Below are 18,770 nucleotides of genomic sequence, written 5' to 3'. Positions count from 1 at the left end.
GAATTTTACAGCAGACAAGATAAGCCATAACAAAGGGATTCCACTTGGGTTCTGTGCTTCTTTTCAAAGCTGGGTTTTTTTTTTTGTCCTTTTTTCCACCCATACTATGTAATGGACAGCTATCTCTTTTGGGTGACCAGGCTTGGTTCCATTTGCCTTCTGCCTTGCTAATGACTAGTGATATCAGATTGTTTTCCTCTAATAGTTGTTGTGATCACAATCTGTGAAACTTCAGAGTCAGTTCTTTCTATCTCCTAGGTAGGCTTCCAAAGGCTTCAAAGCACATGTAAACAAACACAGTACAGTAGAAGCTAAAGGAACTTTACAGTTCTGAATCTGCTTTCTGTAGACACTGCTAGTATTTCTGCAAGCAATTCCAAGGCAAACAAAAACAAACTAATGAAAAAAACTTTATCTTTGTAAAGTACTTACAAACAAGTAGAGTATTATAATGAAAAAGACCATTTTTAGCTACTGTACTTACAAAGGCATCTACAGTATTCTCTACCTCAAAGTAACAGGAACCAAAGAAGCAACAAGGGCAGCAACCAGATATATACCCCTCTAGTCCTCCATCAGGCAGCAATGAAAACAAAAGCATGCAGGCTTCAAAGTCCCCAGATCTTGACTGGTCATGTGACGGGTGGAGGCGGGGCGGGAAGAAAGCATGCGCAACCACATGGACCTCATAAATTGCCTGTCGTAACTGCGGCAACTTTTGGGTCCCAAAGAGAAGTAGTAGGATTAAAAATGGCTGCTGCCTCAGAAGTGACTGAATCCAGGTCACATGACTGCAGAGACCTGTTCTTGGTCGCAATTTTGAACCCCTGTTGTAAGTACACTTTTGGGATGCATTTGCAATTTCAAATAGTCATTATACAGCCTCTCATTCCTTGAGGATTACCTGTAACTCATGGGAATGATGTTCCATAGGGAAGAAGGAACTATACCATTCAGAAGGCCCTTTTTCATGGTGTCACCAGATGTACATGTAGAGCTACTTAACTAAAACTTCAGGACCTTGCAAATACATTCTGCAATGATTTCCCATGTTATCCAAGAGAGGTATTTTCTCACTTTCGTTCTCATTTAAGAGGAATTATCTCTAAATGGTCAGAGCTAGAGAGAGCTATATTTAGAATCAACAAATCAAAATGGTCAGAATACAAATGCATCATCTGTAACTAGGCAACAACTATAAACAGCCACAACCAACGTCCCAGGTAGTTGTTATTTTCAAATAATTAATTTGTAAGGTAAATACAAAGCTTTAGCTTTGCTAAATGTTTAAGTGGAATTATTGAAATGATTATTTTAATAGCTTGGAAATTCTGAATTTGTTCAATTTGGGAATTCGCTTAGAAAATTGGAAGAACCTATGAAATTTCTGATTGTCATCAAAATAGAATGGTCACAGTATTATTAATAATTAATGTAGGGATTTATAAATACTCATAATGGTAATGAATACTGTGTGTGCCATTTAATGGAGTGAAAATTAATTTTTGTAATATTTTCAATGAGGCGTTCTAAAAATATGTTTTTACACCAAGAATTCAAATCTGCTGTTATTTTTGCAATTGTACAACGTTTAGCTTGGTATGCAAATCCACGTCTGATCATATACCCCCCAAATACTGTACTGTTGATTTATTCTTCTCAAAATTACACCTTGTGCTACAAAAATTAAAGTTTTTTTTCTACATGAATCTTATCTAGCTAAGCAAAAAGTTATCCATGCAATCATAAACTAACATCTGAAAGTAATTATCTAAGTCACAAAAAAGTTTAATTGAGTTTCATTAAGTCTTGTTTTGATTCGTTCTTCAACATCAGCCCCTGATTTGCTTCTTGGCCTCTGATATAACCCTCACGTTTCTCATGTGTATAACTCTGCTTGCAGCCTCTATGACCTGTTTCACACCACTCTCTATTGATTGAGTATGACAGGGCCACTGTGGTACTTGCATTGATTTGTCAATAAACTTCTTTATTTCCACTGTAGTCTTGCTGTAGTTTGCACATCAAAGGTGGCTCATATACACCTTCAGACAAGCCCATAAGTTCCAGCAGAGTGAATGCTCTGGCTTGACCTCTACCCAGTGCATGGCACTACCTTCACAGCCAGTATTAAAATTTGTAGAATCTTCCACTGGCCTTCAAGCTTTTGTCAATGCTTTTCTTCTTCATGAAATACACCAGATTATCTGCAATCACCTCAGCAGGTTTTCCTGTTATTGAGCCTTTCTCTACAGTGAAATGATAAAAGGTATCTTCCACCCAGCTCACTGCATAGAATAATGTTTTTCTTTGATGGTACTGGGGAATTGCTGGTCTGAATTGTTTGCTGGGAATTTGCTCGTCTGAAAAGTTATGATATTTATGTAGTTATTTACCAAGCACATCTAAATTATATTAAAGTAATCAAAATATATTTACAATCCTTAAGGCATGTCACAACTTTTGAGCACCTTTAATGTTTGGAAATTGAAAGTTGAAAAATTTGACGCCCTAATTTTACATATAATAACGGCCGCAAGAATATCATATGCACAAAATTGGAAAAAAAGACAATATACCAACAGAGGAAGAATTGATAAAGAAAATTTTAGACTGTGCCGAGATGGACAAATTAACAAAGGAAATTAAAGAAAAGGAAAATACAGAATACTATGCAGTATGGAACAAATGGTACAACTGGCTGGAGATTAGGAATGGTGAACAATAACGAAAGGGGAGAAATCACAAACATAAAGTGTTTGTAAGATAATGTATAAAATGTAAGGGATAATGTGGCAAGAAGGATATATATATTATAATGGGACTTAGGGGAAAATGTAAATATTAGAAGACTACCGTTACGAAACAGTTGTAAAAAGGGAATATATGTTATGTGTTTTGTGTTTGTTATATTATGTTGTTTTATAAATAAAAATTTAATTAAATTTAATTAAAGAAAAAAAAAAGGAAGTATGTGAACCCTCTATCTTTTTCAAAGCGTAAACTATGGGTTGTGCAAGAATGGCAATCCCTCAACACTCGGAGCTCTAAATCTGCTGGAAACCACTATTTTGTTTTCTCCTTGTGGGAAGTTTATGTCTGGACCATTTGTGGGTAATCCAGAGTCCTCTCCTTGTCCAGAGACAAATGCCAAGGAGCTGGTTCTCATTTTGCCATGTCAGCTTCACTCTCAATGAAGCCCTCTTCAATTTGCCATTATTTTCCTAGCTGATTGAAATGCGAATTCAAATATAACAAGTTACAAAAACAATATGGAAAAAAGTTCTATTGGATATATAAATGAAACTGGCTGGTATCTTAATAATTAAATAGGATATACAATGATAAACCAGAAGAGTGACATGGATAACATTTTTTACTCTGGATTTACAAAAAAAGTAGGATTTTTTGAAAAGAGACAAAAAGAAAATGTAACAAACAAACAAACCCAGATCTCCCTGATTCTAGTCTAGCTGCATCTTAATTATTACACTGCCTCCTCTTAGTACAGCTACAGTAATTTAGAGTTGCATAAGATTTTTTAATTCTTTTATTGGCCAAGTGTGATTGGACTTAAGAAAAAATAAAATATATTCGTTAAGAATCATAAGATACAACACTTAATGATAGTCATAGGATACTAATAAGCAATCAAATCATACTAGGAAACAATAAAAACAATATCAGTTGTAAAGATACAAGCAACATGGATATAGCCATAAGTGGGAAGAGATAGGTACTAGTAAGGATGAGAAGAAGAATAGTAATACAGTCTTAGTTAATTTGGCAGTGTTGTGGGAATTAGTTGTTTAGCAGAGTGATGGCATCCGGGAAAAAACTCTTCTTGTGTCTTGTTGGTCTGGTGTGCAAAGCCCTATAGCATCGTTTTGACGGTAGAAGTTGAAACAATTTATATCCAGGATGTGAGGGGTCTGTAGACAGTCCTCTTTTTGACTCGTGTAGTACACAGGACCTCAATGGAAGGCAGGTTGGTAGCAATTCTTTTTTCTGCAGTTCTAACTATCCGTTGAAGTCTGTGTCTGTCTTGTTACTGGAATTGTTTTCTAATGATCATAAAAAAAAACTCCTTAGCTGATTTGTAGATTAGATTTTGTATCCCTGGAAATATATTCTCCAGTGTCTTCCCTTGCTAGCCAGGAGAGGCCAGTCAGGGTTTTGCTGACTTTTTTCTTTTTAAGAGAAATTGCCTAATGAAAGATTTGATATCAAATGGCCAGAGCTGGAGAGAGCTATATTTAAAATCAACAAATCAAAATGGTCAGTATGCAAATGCATCTTTGTAACTAGGCAACCACTGTAAACAGATCCAAAGTCTTTTGAAAACTTGTGTTGCCCCACAAATTGGAGTTTTGAAATAATTACTCTGTAAGGTAAATAAAACTTTGCTATCTATACAATAGTTAAGTGGAATTATCTAAATGATTATTTTAATAGAGTGGATATTCTGAATTTGTTGAATTTGGGGGTAGCACCTAAAAACAGTTTCTTTTCTGATCCTCCTCAAAACATGGTCAGAGTGGCCTTATTAGTTTAATATTAATTTAATATAGGGATTTAAAAATATTCAATGTGGTAATGAATAGAGTATCCTATTTAAAATGTATAAATTCTAAACAGGAAATAAGAGGAAAAAATAGTGTAAATGAAGAATATACTGTATTCTTGACACCAGAAAGATAATATTAAGTGCAACTGAGGGTATCCGACTAAAATTTAAGAGAAAGTTAAAATGGATTTTTAAAATAACCTGACTAGAATTTGTGAGTGAGAAACAAAAGGGGCAATCTATATCTAGGTTATAAATCTCTAACATTATATAAAATGTGATAGCATCTAAAGTTACAAAAATGTGGTAGTATCTAAAATTTAAGTAAAATGTGAAAATATAAGACTACATGACATCTGTCAATGGGAACTTGGCCCATCAAGGTCCAGCAGCTCTTCCTGCTGCTGCGCAAAAGCTACTGTAATAAAAGGCAGTTCATCTATCAGCAGCATTGAGGATAAATCAGGTTTGTGTGTTTGTGTAAAAGGTGCAACAAGGAAGAACATGTTCTGTGGTTTCTGCCTTTCCAGAATCGCAGGGGCAGAGTCTTTCTGCCAGTGCTCTTTTTAATATTTGCCATCCTATACTGCAGAAAGTAGGGACACAGTGGCTCCTTCGCTAAGACGCTGAGCTTGTCGATCGAAAGGTCAGCAGTTCAGCGGTTCAAATTGGGTGAAATCCAGCAGATTCTGACAGGTTCTGGAGAACTGGTAGCGGAAATTTTAAGCAGTTCGGAGAACCCGTAATGGAAGTTTTGAGTAGTTTGGAGAGCTGGCAAATACCACCTCTGACTGGCCTCAGAGTAGGGTGGGAATGGAGATTTTGCAGTATCCTTCCCCAGCCATGCTCACAGAACCGGTAGTAAAAAAAATTGGATTTCACTGCTGATTCAAATTCATAGTGCCGCATAACGGGATGAGCTCCCGTTACTTGTCCCAGCTTCTGCCAACCTAGCAGTTCAAAAGCATGTAAAAAATGCAAATAGAAAAATAGGGACCACCTTTGGTGGGAAGGTAACAGTGTTCTGTGCGCCTTTGGCATTGAGTCATGCCGGCTACATGACCACAGAGACTTCTTGGGACAGCACTGGCTCTTCAGCTTTGAAATGGAGATGACCACCTCCCCCTAGAGTTGGGAATGACTAGCACATGTGCAAGGGGAACCTTTACCTTTACCTTATATTGCAGAAGAGAGAGCATGATCGAACAAGAGAAATTTTTTTCCAATAGTGGGTGCTTCTAGCTGTGCAGGTAGTCTGCAACAGTGACAATATATCTGTTGTGTGTTGACGACAGAAAGGCTGGGCTCCATACCTTTTACCCTTTGCTTCAGGGTTTGTTTTGTCTGATCATATTTCATGTTAAGAACCAAGGAGGAGAGATGCCTAAATTTAGATTCAACAGATTTAATTCAGGTAGATTGAAAGCTGACTTGGAGAATTAATGATGCTAGGCCTTGAAAATAAAAATTAAGTTTTAACCAAAGATGAATGGAAGCAAGGCGCACTCTTGTTTCAACTTTTGCCATAGCTGTCTCTAGTCATAGAAAAGCGTTTGAGACTCCACAAGGTTATCTGGAGAGCTAGTCCCATGAATTTGGATTGTATCCTTTACAAGCCAATAAAACAAGAAGCTGAAGGGCAACCAAAATCCCATAAAAAAGCAGGACTAGTGTCTCAATTTGAATTTTTTTTTAATGCAGCTGGACATAATATTCTCCCATGGAGCAAAAATTAATAAAGGGCATTGGCAGTTCTTTGTCCAGTGGCAGTAGCATATTCAAAGTGAGCATTCCTTGAGCCAGTAGCATGCATAACTTCTCCTAAATACTTGAAGCAGGTCAATTGGTCTATCATGCAATAATGCTCCTTGTCATCATCTAATAATTTATTACTGGATGATCATTATTGCAGTATTGGCCAATGCTCTCAGAGCTCTTTTAAAGAACTATGGCATCATGTTTATAAAGCAGCAGAACACTGCTTCAATCCTTTAGCTTGGAGGAGATGGCAATATGAATTTTTTAGATATCTCACAATATCATTGATATAAAAGCTGAAAGCAGAGGGTAGGGTAGGCAAGCATTGATGGACAGTGCTTCTATCTTCTCTGAAACCAGCTGGCTCTTCCATTATCAGAATTTCCTGAACCAGCCAGTCCTTAAGTTTACCATGGAGGTGCTTAATACAAAATTTGCTGATTATGTGGAGTAGGCTAATTGGCCTGGAGTTCATAGGATCATCTTCTTGAAAACTGGAACTATAATTGCCAAGCCCAATCTTTGGGGACACATCCAGTGATGTCAGCAGAGGTGGGTTTCAACAGGTTCTGATCAGTACTGGGGAACCAGTAGCAGAAATTTTGAGTAGTTCGGAGAACCGATAGTAAAAAATCTGACTGGCCCCGCCCCCATCTATTCTCTGCCTCCCAAGTCCCAGTTGATTTTTATTTATTTATTTATTTATTTGTCACAACAGTATATATAAGCATAAGCATGAAATAACTATACGATATATAAGCATATATATAAGTATAAGTATAAAATAACTATACGAATTGGATACAATCAAAGGGGACATTGGGACAGAAATGGTAGGTACGCTGGTGCTCTTATGCACGTCCCTTACAGACCTCTTAGGAATGGGGTGAGGTCAATAGTAGATAGTTTTTGGTTAAAGCTTTGGGGATTTTGGGAAGAGATCACAGAGTCAGGTAGTGCATTCCAGGCATTAACAACTCTGTTACTGAAGTCATATTTTCTGCAATCAAGATTGGAGCGGTTCACATTAATGCAGATTTTGCAGTAACTTTCCCCTGGATTAAGGAGGGAATGGAGATTTTACAGTATCCTTACCCCGGAGTGGAATGGGAATGGAGATTTTATGGTTATCCTTCCCCTGACATGCCCACCAAGCCACGCCCACCAAGCCATGCTATGCCCACCAAGCCACACCCACAGAACTGGTAGTAAAAAAATGTAAAACCCACCACTGGATGTCAATATAGGTAAAGAACAATACTGGAATTGGAGTGCATCACTCAATATTGTTCTTCATTAGTTCTGGGGGAATAAGATCAGCTCCAGGGGTCATCCTCCTTCTGAGCTGACTAATAAGGAATTTAATTTTGGTCACAGATACTGTGGGCCTCTCAGGCAGGTACGCCATTATTTGCACAGGGCACTCACAGAGGGCTTTTCATACATCCTCTGAAAGTGTATTGATAAAAGAAAATACTTATAGTTCTGGGTTGAAATGAGAGGTCCTTGGTGCTCTTTGACCTTGGTTGTTTGCTTGCAGTTATTTCATTACCCATTACTCAAATTAGGTAACATCATCAGTGCACAGCAAATATAGTGCAAAGGCTTTAAGAGGTACATAGGAATCCAATGGGATAAGATCTCTGGATTCCTTTGTTGCTTGGATACCTTTTTTATTTATTTATTTCATTTTGTCACAACAGTATACACAAACATTGTCATAAGTAAAAAAAAAAATCATGAAGAAATATATATATTGGTTGAGCTCAATTTAGTCTGTGTTGCAGGGGGATTTGAGCTGGTGAGCTGCATAGCTGTTGTTTGGCTTTGTGGTGGTGCTACATCTTCATAGTGGGTGTCAGTCTGCTGCATGTATGGATTGGAGGGGTTTTAAATGGTTAATGTTGCAGCTGCGGTCTGGCTTCTGGTCCTTGGTCGTGCTTCATGATCAGTGTGGGTTTGGGTCTGCTTTCTGGGTGGATGTGCGGTGGTGACATCCTGTGTGGACCTCGTGAGTGTGGGTCTGGTGTCATTCCTCGTGTTAGGGACTCGTTTGTCAATAAGGGCGGGTTTCCAAATGGCTGGTAGGCGGGAGGTATCATCTCGTTTGTTCATGCTGTGTGGGCGTTTTTCTATCTCAATGGCTTCTCTGATTATTCTGTTGTTAAAGTGTTCAGTTTTGGCGATAGTTCTGGTCTTTTTAAAGTCAATATCACCAGCTCAAATCCCCCTGCAACACAGACTAAATTGAGCTCAACCAAGCCCCCACCCAAACAGGACACACTCCCAGCCAATCAGAGCACAAAAAAACCTCCATCCAATCAGAGCACAGCCAAGCTCCCACCCAATCAGTTCAAACCCCCACTAGCAGTTAAAAGGAAGAAACAGCTGCGATCACACATTGCTCCCAGAAGCACAAAGCTGAAGCCTGAAGATGACGAATGAGACTTCGTCGAAACGTTGCCAAGACATTTCCAATTTTACACGGGAGAAAACCCGAACAACCAAAGACCTACATACAAACACCGGTGAAAACCTCAGCTTACATTTTTTTTAAGGGTGAGAAGATATCAAGGTCATTACATTACTGCCCCTGTCTCAGATTTATAAAGATAACTATTGTTGTTAGTTGCAAAGTCGTGTCTGACCCATTGCGACCCCATGGACAGCATTCCTCCAGGCCTTCCTCTTCTCTACCATCCCCTGGAGTCCATTTAAGTTCACGCCTACTGCTTCAGTGACTCCATCCAGCCACCTCATTCTCTGTCATCCCCTGGCTTGAAACTCAGCATTAAGAAAACTAAAATCATGGCATCTAGCCCTCTCAATTCCTGGCAAATAGATGGGGAAGAAATGGAGGTAGTGACAGATTTTATTTTCCTGGGCTTCAAGATCACAGCAGATGGGGACTGCAGCCAAGAAATTAAAAGACGCTTGCTCCTGGGAAGGAAAGGTATGGCAAATCTAGACAGCATACTAAAAAGCAGAGACATCACCCTGCCAACAAAAGTGCGTATAGTCAAGGCTATGGTTTTCCCAGTTGCAATGTATGGCTGTGAAAGTTAGACCATAAGAAAGGCTGAGCACAAAAGAATTGAGACCTTTGAACTATGGTGATGGAGAAGACTCCTGCAAGTCCCTTGGACTGCAAGACAATCAAACCGGACAGTCCTAGAGGAGATCAACCCTGATAAGCTGAGGTAAAAGTTTATTACAACCTATTAATTGCTCAACAGAACGTAGTCAGGAATATAGTCTGGATTCCCAGGAGGGAAGAGCTGCATTCCAGAATAAGAGGCAACTTAGTCCAATCTTATGTGTGAGAGAAAGAGGGTGAAGACAGCTCCTCCCTAATAGTTCACAAAGTATATTGTAGATGCAGATAGTAGAGCACTCAGTCTGATGAGATTTTGTCTATAGCTAGGAAATAATAAAGACTCAGCTTGGAAGAATCATCACACATCATTCTTGGTGTTGGGCTTGACACACCTAGATTCCACATTAGGATTTTTAAAACATTTGCCTTGTATCGGCCTGCCTGCTCTTACGCTTTCTGTACTGTGAGCCCTAACCTAATCTGTTAGTACCCATTCCATGGTTCTGATGAGGCCTACCAGCAGGCATAGCTTGTGGAAATTCAGACTTGAAGTTATCAGAAACTTGATTATAAAATTAAACAACTGCAACAAATTTGAATTTGGAGGATTCAAAAGAGAGAGCTGCAAGAACATGAACTGGAAATGGGTCTGAATTCTTCAGGGCAGCTGTGAGATCATTGCTCTTCCTCACCAACACAATCCAGTAGTTTCTCACCATAGAAGAAGTTGTCCTAGGTCCATTTTGGTGAACCTATAGCACACATGCCAGAAGTGGCACGTAGAGCCATTTGTCCGGGAACATAGAGCCTTGAGGCCCTCCAGACTCCACAGCGGTTGTCACCCAAACAGATACGGTGGGCAGAGTACTTTCACCGCTTCCGGTTTGCCTTGATATACATTCTGGCTGAGAGAAACTTTCTAGCCGATGCATTGTCAAAGATGCCTCAATACAATAGTTGCCAAGAGTAGGTCATGCATGCCATCATTCCCCCCTCACTGCAGACACAACCTGTTGCCTGGGGCTTGGCAGCTGGCAGAAACAACCGAGGAGTTAATGAGTCGCTTACAGGCCAAATTACTCACGGACCTGTGGTTCTTGGAACACAAGCAACTACTCACCCAACAGGATGGGTTGGCTGGAAAGGCAATAAACTGTATGTGCCACATGTTCTGAGGCCACAAATGCTACAAAGGTGCCACGACGTGAAACAAGCAGGACACTTTGGGTTCCTGAAAACCCTACATCTAGCCAAATGGCAATTTTGGTAGCCCAAGATGCAACACAACATAGAGGACTATGTTAGAAGTTGTTTGATCTGCACTACTACCAAACCCCACATAGGGAAACCCCCTGGCCTATTGTAATCCATGGCCAAACCCACTTGGCCATGGGAGGAAATAGGCATGAATTTTATTGTTGAGTTGCTGGAGAGCAATAGCCACACAGTTATATAGATGGTCATTGATTTATTTTCTAAACAGGCCCATTTTATACCTTGCCCCGGGTTACCATCAGCACAGAGATTAGTGAAACTATTCCTGCAGCATATTTATCATTTTCACGGGGTGCCACAGAGGGTTATTTCAGATAGCGGGGTACAATTCACAGCCAAGTTCTGGGGGAAGTTCATCTGAATGATAGGGTCTTCACAGGAATTAAGCTCAGTTTTCCATTAAGTACTAATGAGACAACAGAGAGAGCCAATGCCATTGTGGAAAGATATCTTAGATGCTATGTCACCTATCAGCAGACCAATTGGGTGGAACTCCTGCCATTTGTGGAGGTGGCATATAATAATGCTGTCCACAGTAGTACTGGCTTTACCCCATTTAGAGTAGTGCATGGATTGGATTTCGTTCCCATACCTGAGTACCCACAAGAACTCCCTACTCCCCTCAACCCAAAAGAGTGGATAGATACCTTGCCAGGGGTGTGGGAAGCCATGAAGAAGGCCTTGCGGAAAGCCGCAGAAACCCAGAAGATACAGGCAGACAGAAAGAGGGCTCCCCAGAAGCCATTCTGGGTGGGAGACTGGGTGTATCTATCGACCAAATACTAGTGTTAAGGGTCCCCTGCTGGAACCCTTCCTCATTATTAATTATGAATAATTAATCCTCTAACAGTGGAGCTGAAACTACCCAGACTGTTAGAAAAGGTGCACCCTGTATTTTACAGTAGTCTGCTTAAACCTGTAAGCGAGTCCCTTCAGCCACAACCATTACTGGTGCCTGGTTCCATGGAGGTGGGAGGAGAGACCCATTACAAGATCGATTGGATACTAGACTCCTGATTGAATAGGGGTCGATTGTGGTACCTGGTTCAGTGGAAGGGATACAGAATACAGCCAATACAGAAGCCTCCTATGTGGCAAGCGGAGACATATGGGCGGCCCATCTGCTCAGGAAGTACCATGGGAAATATCCTCACAAGCTGTGAGGGGGCATATTGGAGCCCGGATATAATACCCTTTTGCTGTGTATACTCACTACCTGTGCTTAATATCTTCCAGATGCAACCCTGGTGAGAGAGGAGCCGCCTGTCAAACCTCAGGGTTTGCCTTATTGGGGGGCAGGGGAGGAAGGGAAGGTCCTGGTGGTTGGGGGCAGTTCATGATGCCGGCGGCTGCAGCCAAGCACCAAAGAAACCCTGTTGGAGCGCCAATCAGCTGTGGCAGGGAGGTGGCCAGCGCAAACCTCCATTGGAGTGCCAATCAGCTGTGTGTCTGGGAGGCAGCCGGGATGCCCAACAATCAGCTGTGCAGCCACACGGAGCCGGGCGAGCGACTTCTGGGCAAGGACTACCCGGGGGAGGGTGTGGCTTGCCTGTATAACCATGCTGGGAGGCAAATGTTCCCAGCCCTGACTTTAATTCCAGATTGCATCTGCTTTGTGATCAGTACTTTTTGGAACTCATTTGTATGCCTGAGTCTAGCTTAATAAATCCAGTTATTACCTACCCACACCCCTGGGGTTTTTACTACTGGATTAGGTCTGGAGCTTGGACCGCTTGAGAGTCAGCCTGAGATTAGTCTAACAGAGCACTAAAAGAGTTAATCAAGCTTCTTCTAGAGATTCTTTAGAATGCTGTATTGCTGTGGATTATCCAAGTTGTTTGCTTAGATTTCTCTCTTGCAGAGACACTGTTGATAAGATGTCCTCATAGTTGTCCAGATGGTGAATATTAGATTTAAGTGCTAGTATCCTCTTGGCCAAACTGAGTTAGAAGTTGGCTGACTTCCTCAGAATGGAAATACATATTGGGAAGATCAAAAAGATCCTCAGAAGGGTTTAAGTTTAAAGAACATGCTGGGGATTATAGGCTGCCCGAATATCATCAGGATGCAATGCCTCTAGAACTACATCCACATGGAGGGAAGTATGCAGTGGAGTACGCCAAGGCTCTATTTTAGGCCCAGTACTCTTCAACATCTTCATCAATGACTTGGACAAGGGGATAGATGGGGAACTCATCAAATTTGCAGATGACACCAAGCTGGCAGGAATAGCCAACACTCCAGAAGATAGGGTCAAGTTACAGAAAGATCTTGACAGACTTGAACATTGGGCGCTATCTAACAAAATGAAATTCAACAGTGAAAAAAGTAAGGTTCTACATTGCAAAAAAAACAAAATGCACAGGTACCGTATATGTGGTACCTTGCTCAATAGTAATATCTGTGAGAGGGATCTTGGAGTCCTAGTGGATAACCATTTAGATATGAGCCAGCAGTGTGCAGCAGCTGCTAAAAAAGCCAACACAGTTCTGGGCTGCATAAACAGAGGGATAGAATCAAGATCACCTGAAGTGTTAGTGCCACTTTATAATGCCTTGGTAAGGCCACACTTGGAATATTGCATCCAGTTTTGGTCGCCACGATGTAAAAAAGATGTTGAGACTCTAGAAAGAGTGCAGAGAAGAGCAACAAAGATGATTAGGGGACTGGAGGCTAAAACATATGAAGAACGGTTGCAGGAATTAGTTTAATAAAAAGAAGGACTAGGGGAGACATGATAGCAGTGTTCCAATATCTCAGGGGTTGCCACAAAGAAGAGGGAGTTGGGCTGTTCTCCAAAGCACCTGAGGGTAGAACAAGAAGCAATGGGTGGAAACTGATCAAAGAAAGAAGCAATTTAGAACTAAGGAGAAATTTCCTGACAGTTAGAACAATTAATAAGTGGAACGACTTGCCTGCAGAAGTTGTGAATGCTCCAACACTGGAAATTTTTAAGAAAATGTTGGATAACCATCTGACTGAGATGGTGTAGGGTTTTCTGCCTGGGCAGAGGTTTGGACTAGAAGGCCTCCAAGGTCCCTTCCAACTCTGTTGTTATATTATATTATATTATAGGTGATAGTCATTCTACCTTTTTAAAGTGCATCAGTTGTCTTTTCCAGTGTAATAGCTGGACTCGATGATGGCTTTTTAGATCGCCATCTGCCTAGATTTACTCCATTATTTAAGATTTGCAGAATTATCCTAGTGGTTTGAGGAAAATCTTGTCTTTTACAAGGTTTTTGCTCTTCTCACCTTTCTTTGCTTAACCTTCTTTTTTCTTCCCTGTCATTTCCTCTTATTAGGCTGAGTTCAGGGTCCAGGTCTTCTTTTCAGCTATTCCAGTTTCCTTCCAGCTGCCAGCTATTTGTGCGGAACAATATATAGATGCAGTTCAGTTTCTTTGGCTAGCTGGACAGTTTAGTTTGATTGACTCTCAGTAAATTTTGCAAAATATTCTTTTAGAGAATTTGCTTTGGTTTTAATTGTGGTTGTCAAGTCAAGGATTGAAAGTATGATATGTGCTTCAGTAGACTATGCCTAGCTATAAAATTTAATCTGTTTACTGGTTTCAGCTGGTAGGTCCTTCTCGAGAGGTTCATACTTATGGGATAAATGAAGTGAGATGATGTTACTTACAGGAGAGGCTTGTTTGCTTGTGTTATATCTGTAACTTTTTGTTGTTTCAGAGGCATTGATGAAGTCTGTTTATCTGAGTTGTGGTGGTGCAGTGGCTACTGCAGGATACTTCTGCTGCCTGTTGTCCGCCTGCAATTTGGCAGTTCGAATCTCACCAGGCTCAAGGTTGACTCAGCCTTCCATCCTTCTGAGGTCGGTAAAATGAGGACCCGAATTGTTGGGGGCAACATGCTGACTCTGTAAATCACTTAGAGAGGACTGTAAAGCACTGTGAAGTGGTATATAAGTCTAAGTGCCTATTGCTATTGCTATTGCTACCTGCTGTTTCTTCTTTTTCCCCATCATAGTAGTTCAAACGTTATTTCTATAAAAACAACTGATCCAATAATTCCAATAATAAAAAAGATACTAAGAGTACAAGATGGGGCTAAGGGGGAAAATGATTTGAAAATAAATAGTAAACTAAAATGCAGATAGAATTAAAAAAAGGCTTTTAGGAGGAGTTAATTATAAGGATTACAACCATCTTTCTCTCCCCATCCCCTGGTAAGCATATGGTAAAATTGAAAATTCAGAAGAATAATGTTCCTAACTCAGGCTAAGCAATTTCTGCAACAGAGAAACATTGTTTAAGAAAGCAATGGTAAAGAAACAGGATGTGCTCATCAGTTATGGTTTCTCAGTGCTGTTTTTCTTTGATGAACATCCAGAGTCAAAATACAATAGTTAAGCACCACCTATATATCCTGGCATTTTATTTCGCCTTGTCCTGTTCCATATAGATTGACTATAGATGAATAGATCACCATGTGGATTCCCACTCTCCATCCCACCTGAAACAGTTTTTATTACCAGATAACATAAATATTCTGTGATGGCAACAGCTGGTTGGGCTGACCCCAAAATTTATCTGGGTTTTGCTTACCTTGTTTGTTATCTGAAATTTGTTATCGTTAACTTTAAAGCATATTTATCTTCCTTTTGTGGCACAGGAAAACCTGAACTGTCTCAGCAGAAGACTGGAATGAGGCAATTGGATTTTTTTGAAATGTTTGATTAAAAAAGAAACCCCACAGCTACCTAGCCACTAGTCAAAAGCCTTACCATTCTTGATAAAATGGAGGCCACTAATTTGTTCAAGAGCCAAAATGTCTTTCCTTCTGAGTCCACTTTAAAAGTCGACAGAAAGAACTTGCCATCATACCAAGCTATGTTGTCTGCAATGAAGGCAAAAATGCCTTTTATGTATCAGAGAGATGTTAGCCATGCTGCCTGGCATTATGCGGATTATCAGAAACAATGTCTTAAGAATGTATCCAAGAGCATTCATTTTTCCAAAGAAACCATTAAGTCATCAGCTTTATCTTATAAAGATTATGACCCTAAAGGTCTATATGATTTTTCCACTGTTATTCGTCAATGTAAAGCTGAAGATATTATTCCTAAAAAGCCAAGGAAACCAAGAAAACTGAAACCATCGAGAAAATTACCTCAGTTGAGGGAATCAGAAATTGCTCATGTTCAAGAAACCCCTGGGAATCTCCCTCTGTTCTTAGAAGACTGTATCTGGGAAGCCAAAGTAGAAAGTTCCCAAGCAGATCCCAAATTGCTGGTACCCATTCCCCCTCCTCCTCCTCTTTCTCCTCCTTCTTCTGACTTTCCAAATATCCAGGCATTCCCAGCCAAACCCCCTGAGAAGTTAGAAGACTCAAGTAAGAAAAGACAGTCCAAATTCACAATCTGGGATGAACCCGAACAAGAAAAACTGGGGTGGGAAGAAAGTCTGTTAACAAAGATAAGCAAAACAACAGCTCAATGGATTGTGAACAATCAAACCTCTTGGGGAGGTTGGGTTCAGGGTAAGCTAAAGCATTTCAAGAAACAAAAGTACGACTGGAACAGCATCAGATATGTACTCCCTTGTGAAAATGATGTGGAATTACTGGATGGTATTCTAGCAGAGGAAACAGTGGAAGGAGGTCCTATTCACAAACATGAACAAAAGAAGCTAGAGACGCCTCTCGCTGCTTACTATAGGTAGGACATAATAGTTATTATTAAAATAGAAGAAAATATGTAACTCAGAATTGAGTTTTGCAGTCCTTGGTGCTCTCTAAGTTTGGTTGTTTGCTTACAGATGCTTTATTACCCAACTATATAACGTCATCAGTGTTAGTGAGTGTGGAGTTTCCTCCCTGTTAATGTGCAATAGTTTGCCTTGCCTGTCTTGGTGGGGGTGCGGTTTTCTCCTTGGCAGTTCCTTGATTGGTCATTGATAGACACATGGAGGTAAACTGCATTGACACACCATTCAAAAGAGACAATAAAAAGTTAAGTCCCAGATAACCAATACCCAGATAAGCATGATACCAAACAAACAATAAAAAAAGAAAAAAACTTAATCAAGGAACTTCCAAGGAGATAAACCATACCTTCACAACTTTGCAAGCTGCAGTATATAAACATGAAGCAAACCCAACACTCACTAGCACCGATGATGTTACCTAGATGGGTAATGAAACAACTGCAAACAAACAACCAAGCTCAGAGGGCACCAAAGACTCCATGGATATTATTACATTTCCTCCTGATTTAAATCTTTCAGTAGGGTGTGAATCTCAACAAGTTCTATAGAATTTACTTCCAATTAAGGATGCATAGAGTATACTATACTGGTAGTCCTCGAGTTATGACCACAAGTGAGCCCAAAATTTATGTTGCCAAGTGAAACATTTGTTAAGTGAGTTTGCCACATTTTACAAATTTTCTGGCCACAGTTGTTAAGAGATTGCATTTCTTAAGTTAGTAACATGGTTGTTAAATGAATCTGGATTCCCCATTGACTTTGGTAGTCAGAAGATCACAAAGCTGATTACATGATCCCAGGACACTACAACCATCATAAATGGTTAATAATAATAATAATAATAATAATAATAATAATAATAATTAAATATGAACCACTTACCAAGCACCTGAATTTTGATCATGTGACCATGGGGATGCTGTGACACAATGATCATAAGTGTGGGAAATGGTTATAAGTCAGTTTTTTCACTGCTGTTATAACTTTGAGTGGTCACTAAATGAACGGTTGTAAATCGAGGACTGTCTATGCTGCTTTTATGATTAAATGGATTATTTTTCTGGCCCATTCTTTATATTTGAAAAATGAAGGGACAACTTTAAGGCAATTTTATGAAAGATAATCAGGGTAGTAAAAATGGCAAAGACAACACTAGTAAAATGTTGAATCTGTAGCAAAACAAAAACTGGGCAAAAGATTTTGAAAAGAACAAGTCCGGTTTCTTTTATTAAAGTTTATCAAACAATCAAAATATCACCGCCCCACACACACCCCTCCAGTGGTGGGTTTTAAATTTTTTTACTACCGGTTCTGTGGGTATGTCTTGGTGGGCGTGGCATGGCTTGGTGGGTATGTCTTAGTGGGCATGGCAGGGGAAGGATACTGTAAAATCTCCATTCCCACCCCACTCCAGAGGAAGGATACTCTGAAATCCCCATTTCCTACCAATCAGCTGGGACTTGGAGGCAGAGGATAGATGGGGGCAGGACCAGTCAGAATTTTTGCTACCGGTTCTCCGAACTACTCAAAATTTCCGCTACCAGTTTTCCAGAACTGGTCAGAACCTGCTGAAACCCACCTCTGCACCCCTCCCAACAACTGAACTAATACCCCAAAAATCCCTTCCTTTTATCTGCCCCACTACTCCTTCCACCACCCACATCAGACTGGAGAACTGACAGGAGGAGGCCCCTTTTCCTTTCTATGGGAAATGCTGAGAGAACTGACCCAGTAGAAACTCACTTCCCATCCTCTTCTCCCACCCTGGGTCTTTTACCACTTATGGTTTGGCAAGAAAAGTGGGAAAGATTGTTGGCACATGGAAAGCCTGAAAATTCCGCTTGTAATAGACAAGTGGCCTTGAAAATCAGCAGCTGGGGACTTGTGCGGGGAATGTACATATAATGGCTTTAGATAGCCAACAGAACCAGAGCAGGACAGGCCCCTACCTCTAAGCTTGCCCAGAAAGAATTGTTACTTGTGTGCCCCAGCTTGTTTTGCAGAGATAGAACAAAGATCCTTTTGCAATGGAGCAAGGAACTGTAGGTAAAGGTTGCCTTGGTGACTGTTGAAGAGAACATGGCAAGGAAAAACAAGGGAGAAATCTCTCAAAAGTAAATATCTCCCATGTACAGAACAAAAATAACTATATTTGTCCAGGTCTATATCTTCTTTGTGTTCTATGATACAATTAATTTTTAACCATTAAATCAGATCAATGAACATAATGAAACAAACAGGAAAACAGAGCTACATGTACTACCATAGTTTATGTGCTTAACTTCTCAATATCCATTAAATGGGGTTCCCAGAGGTACCCGATTGCTAGGATGGCTTTTTTAGACCGC

General features: G+C 40.3%; 1 protein-coding gene across 1 annotated transcript in view; it reads left to right on the top strand.

Moving 5' to 3' along the window:
- Positions 1 to 4,356: 4,356 nt before the first annotated feature.
- Positions 4,357 to 18,770, top strand: part of HEATR4 (HEAT repeat containing 4) — a 48,595-nt gene continuing 34,181 nt past the window's right edge. Inside the window, 3 exon segments of the mRNA XM_058161963.1 lie at positions 4,357 to 4,391; positions 14,387 to 14,528; positions 15,329 to 16,373. Of these exon segments, the coding sequence (XP_058017946.1) occupies positions 15,454 to 16,373 (920 nt within the window). The 5' untranslated portion in view covers positions 4,357 to 4,391; positions 14,387 to 14,528; positions 15,329 to 15,453.

The sequence above is a fragment of the Ahaetulla prasina genome, chromosome 1 (assembly GCF_028640845.1).
Source record: "Ahaetulla prasina isolate Xishuangbanna chromosome 1, ASM2864084v1, whole genome shotgun sequence".
In the NCBI taxonomy this organism is placed as follows: Eukaryota; Metazoa; Chordata; class Lepidosauria; order Squamata; family Colubridae; genus Ahaetulla; species Ahaetulla prasina.
The sequence above is the reverse complement of the archived record's forward strand: the minus strand, read 5'-3'. Positions and strand labels throughout refer to the sequence as shown.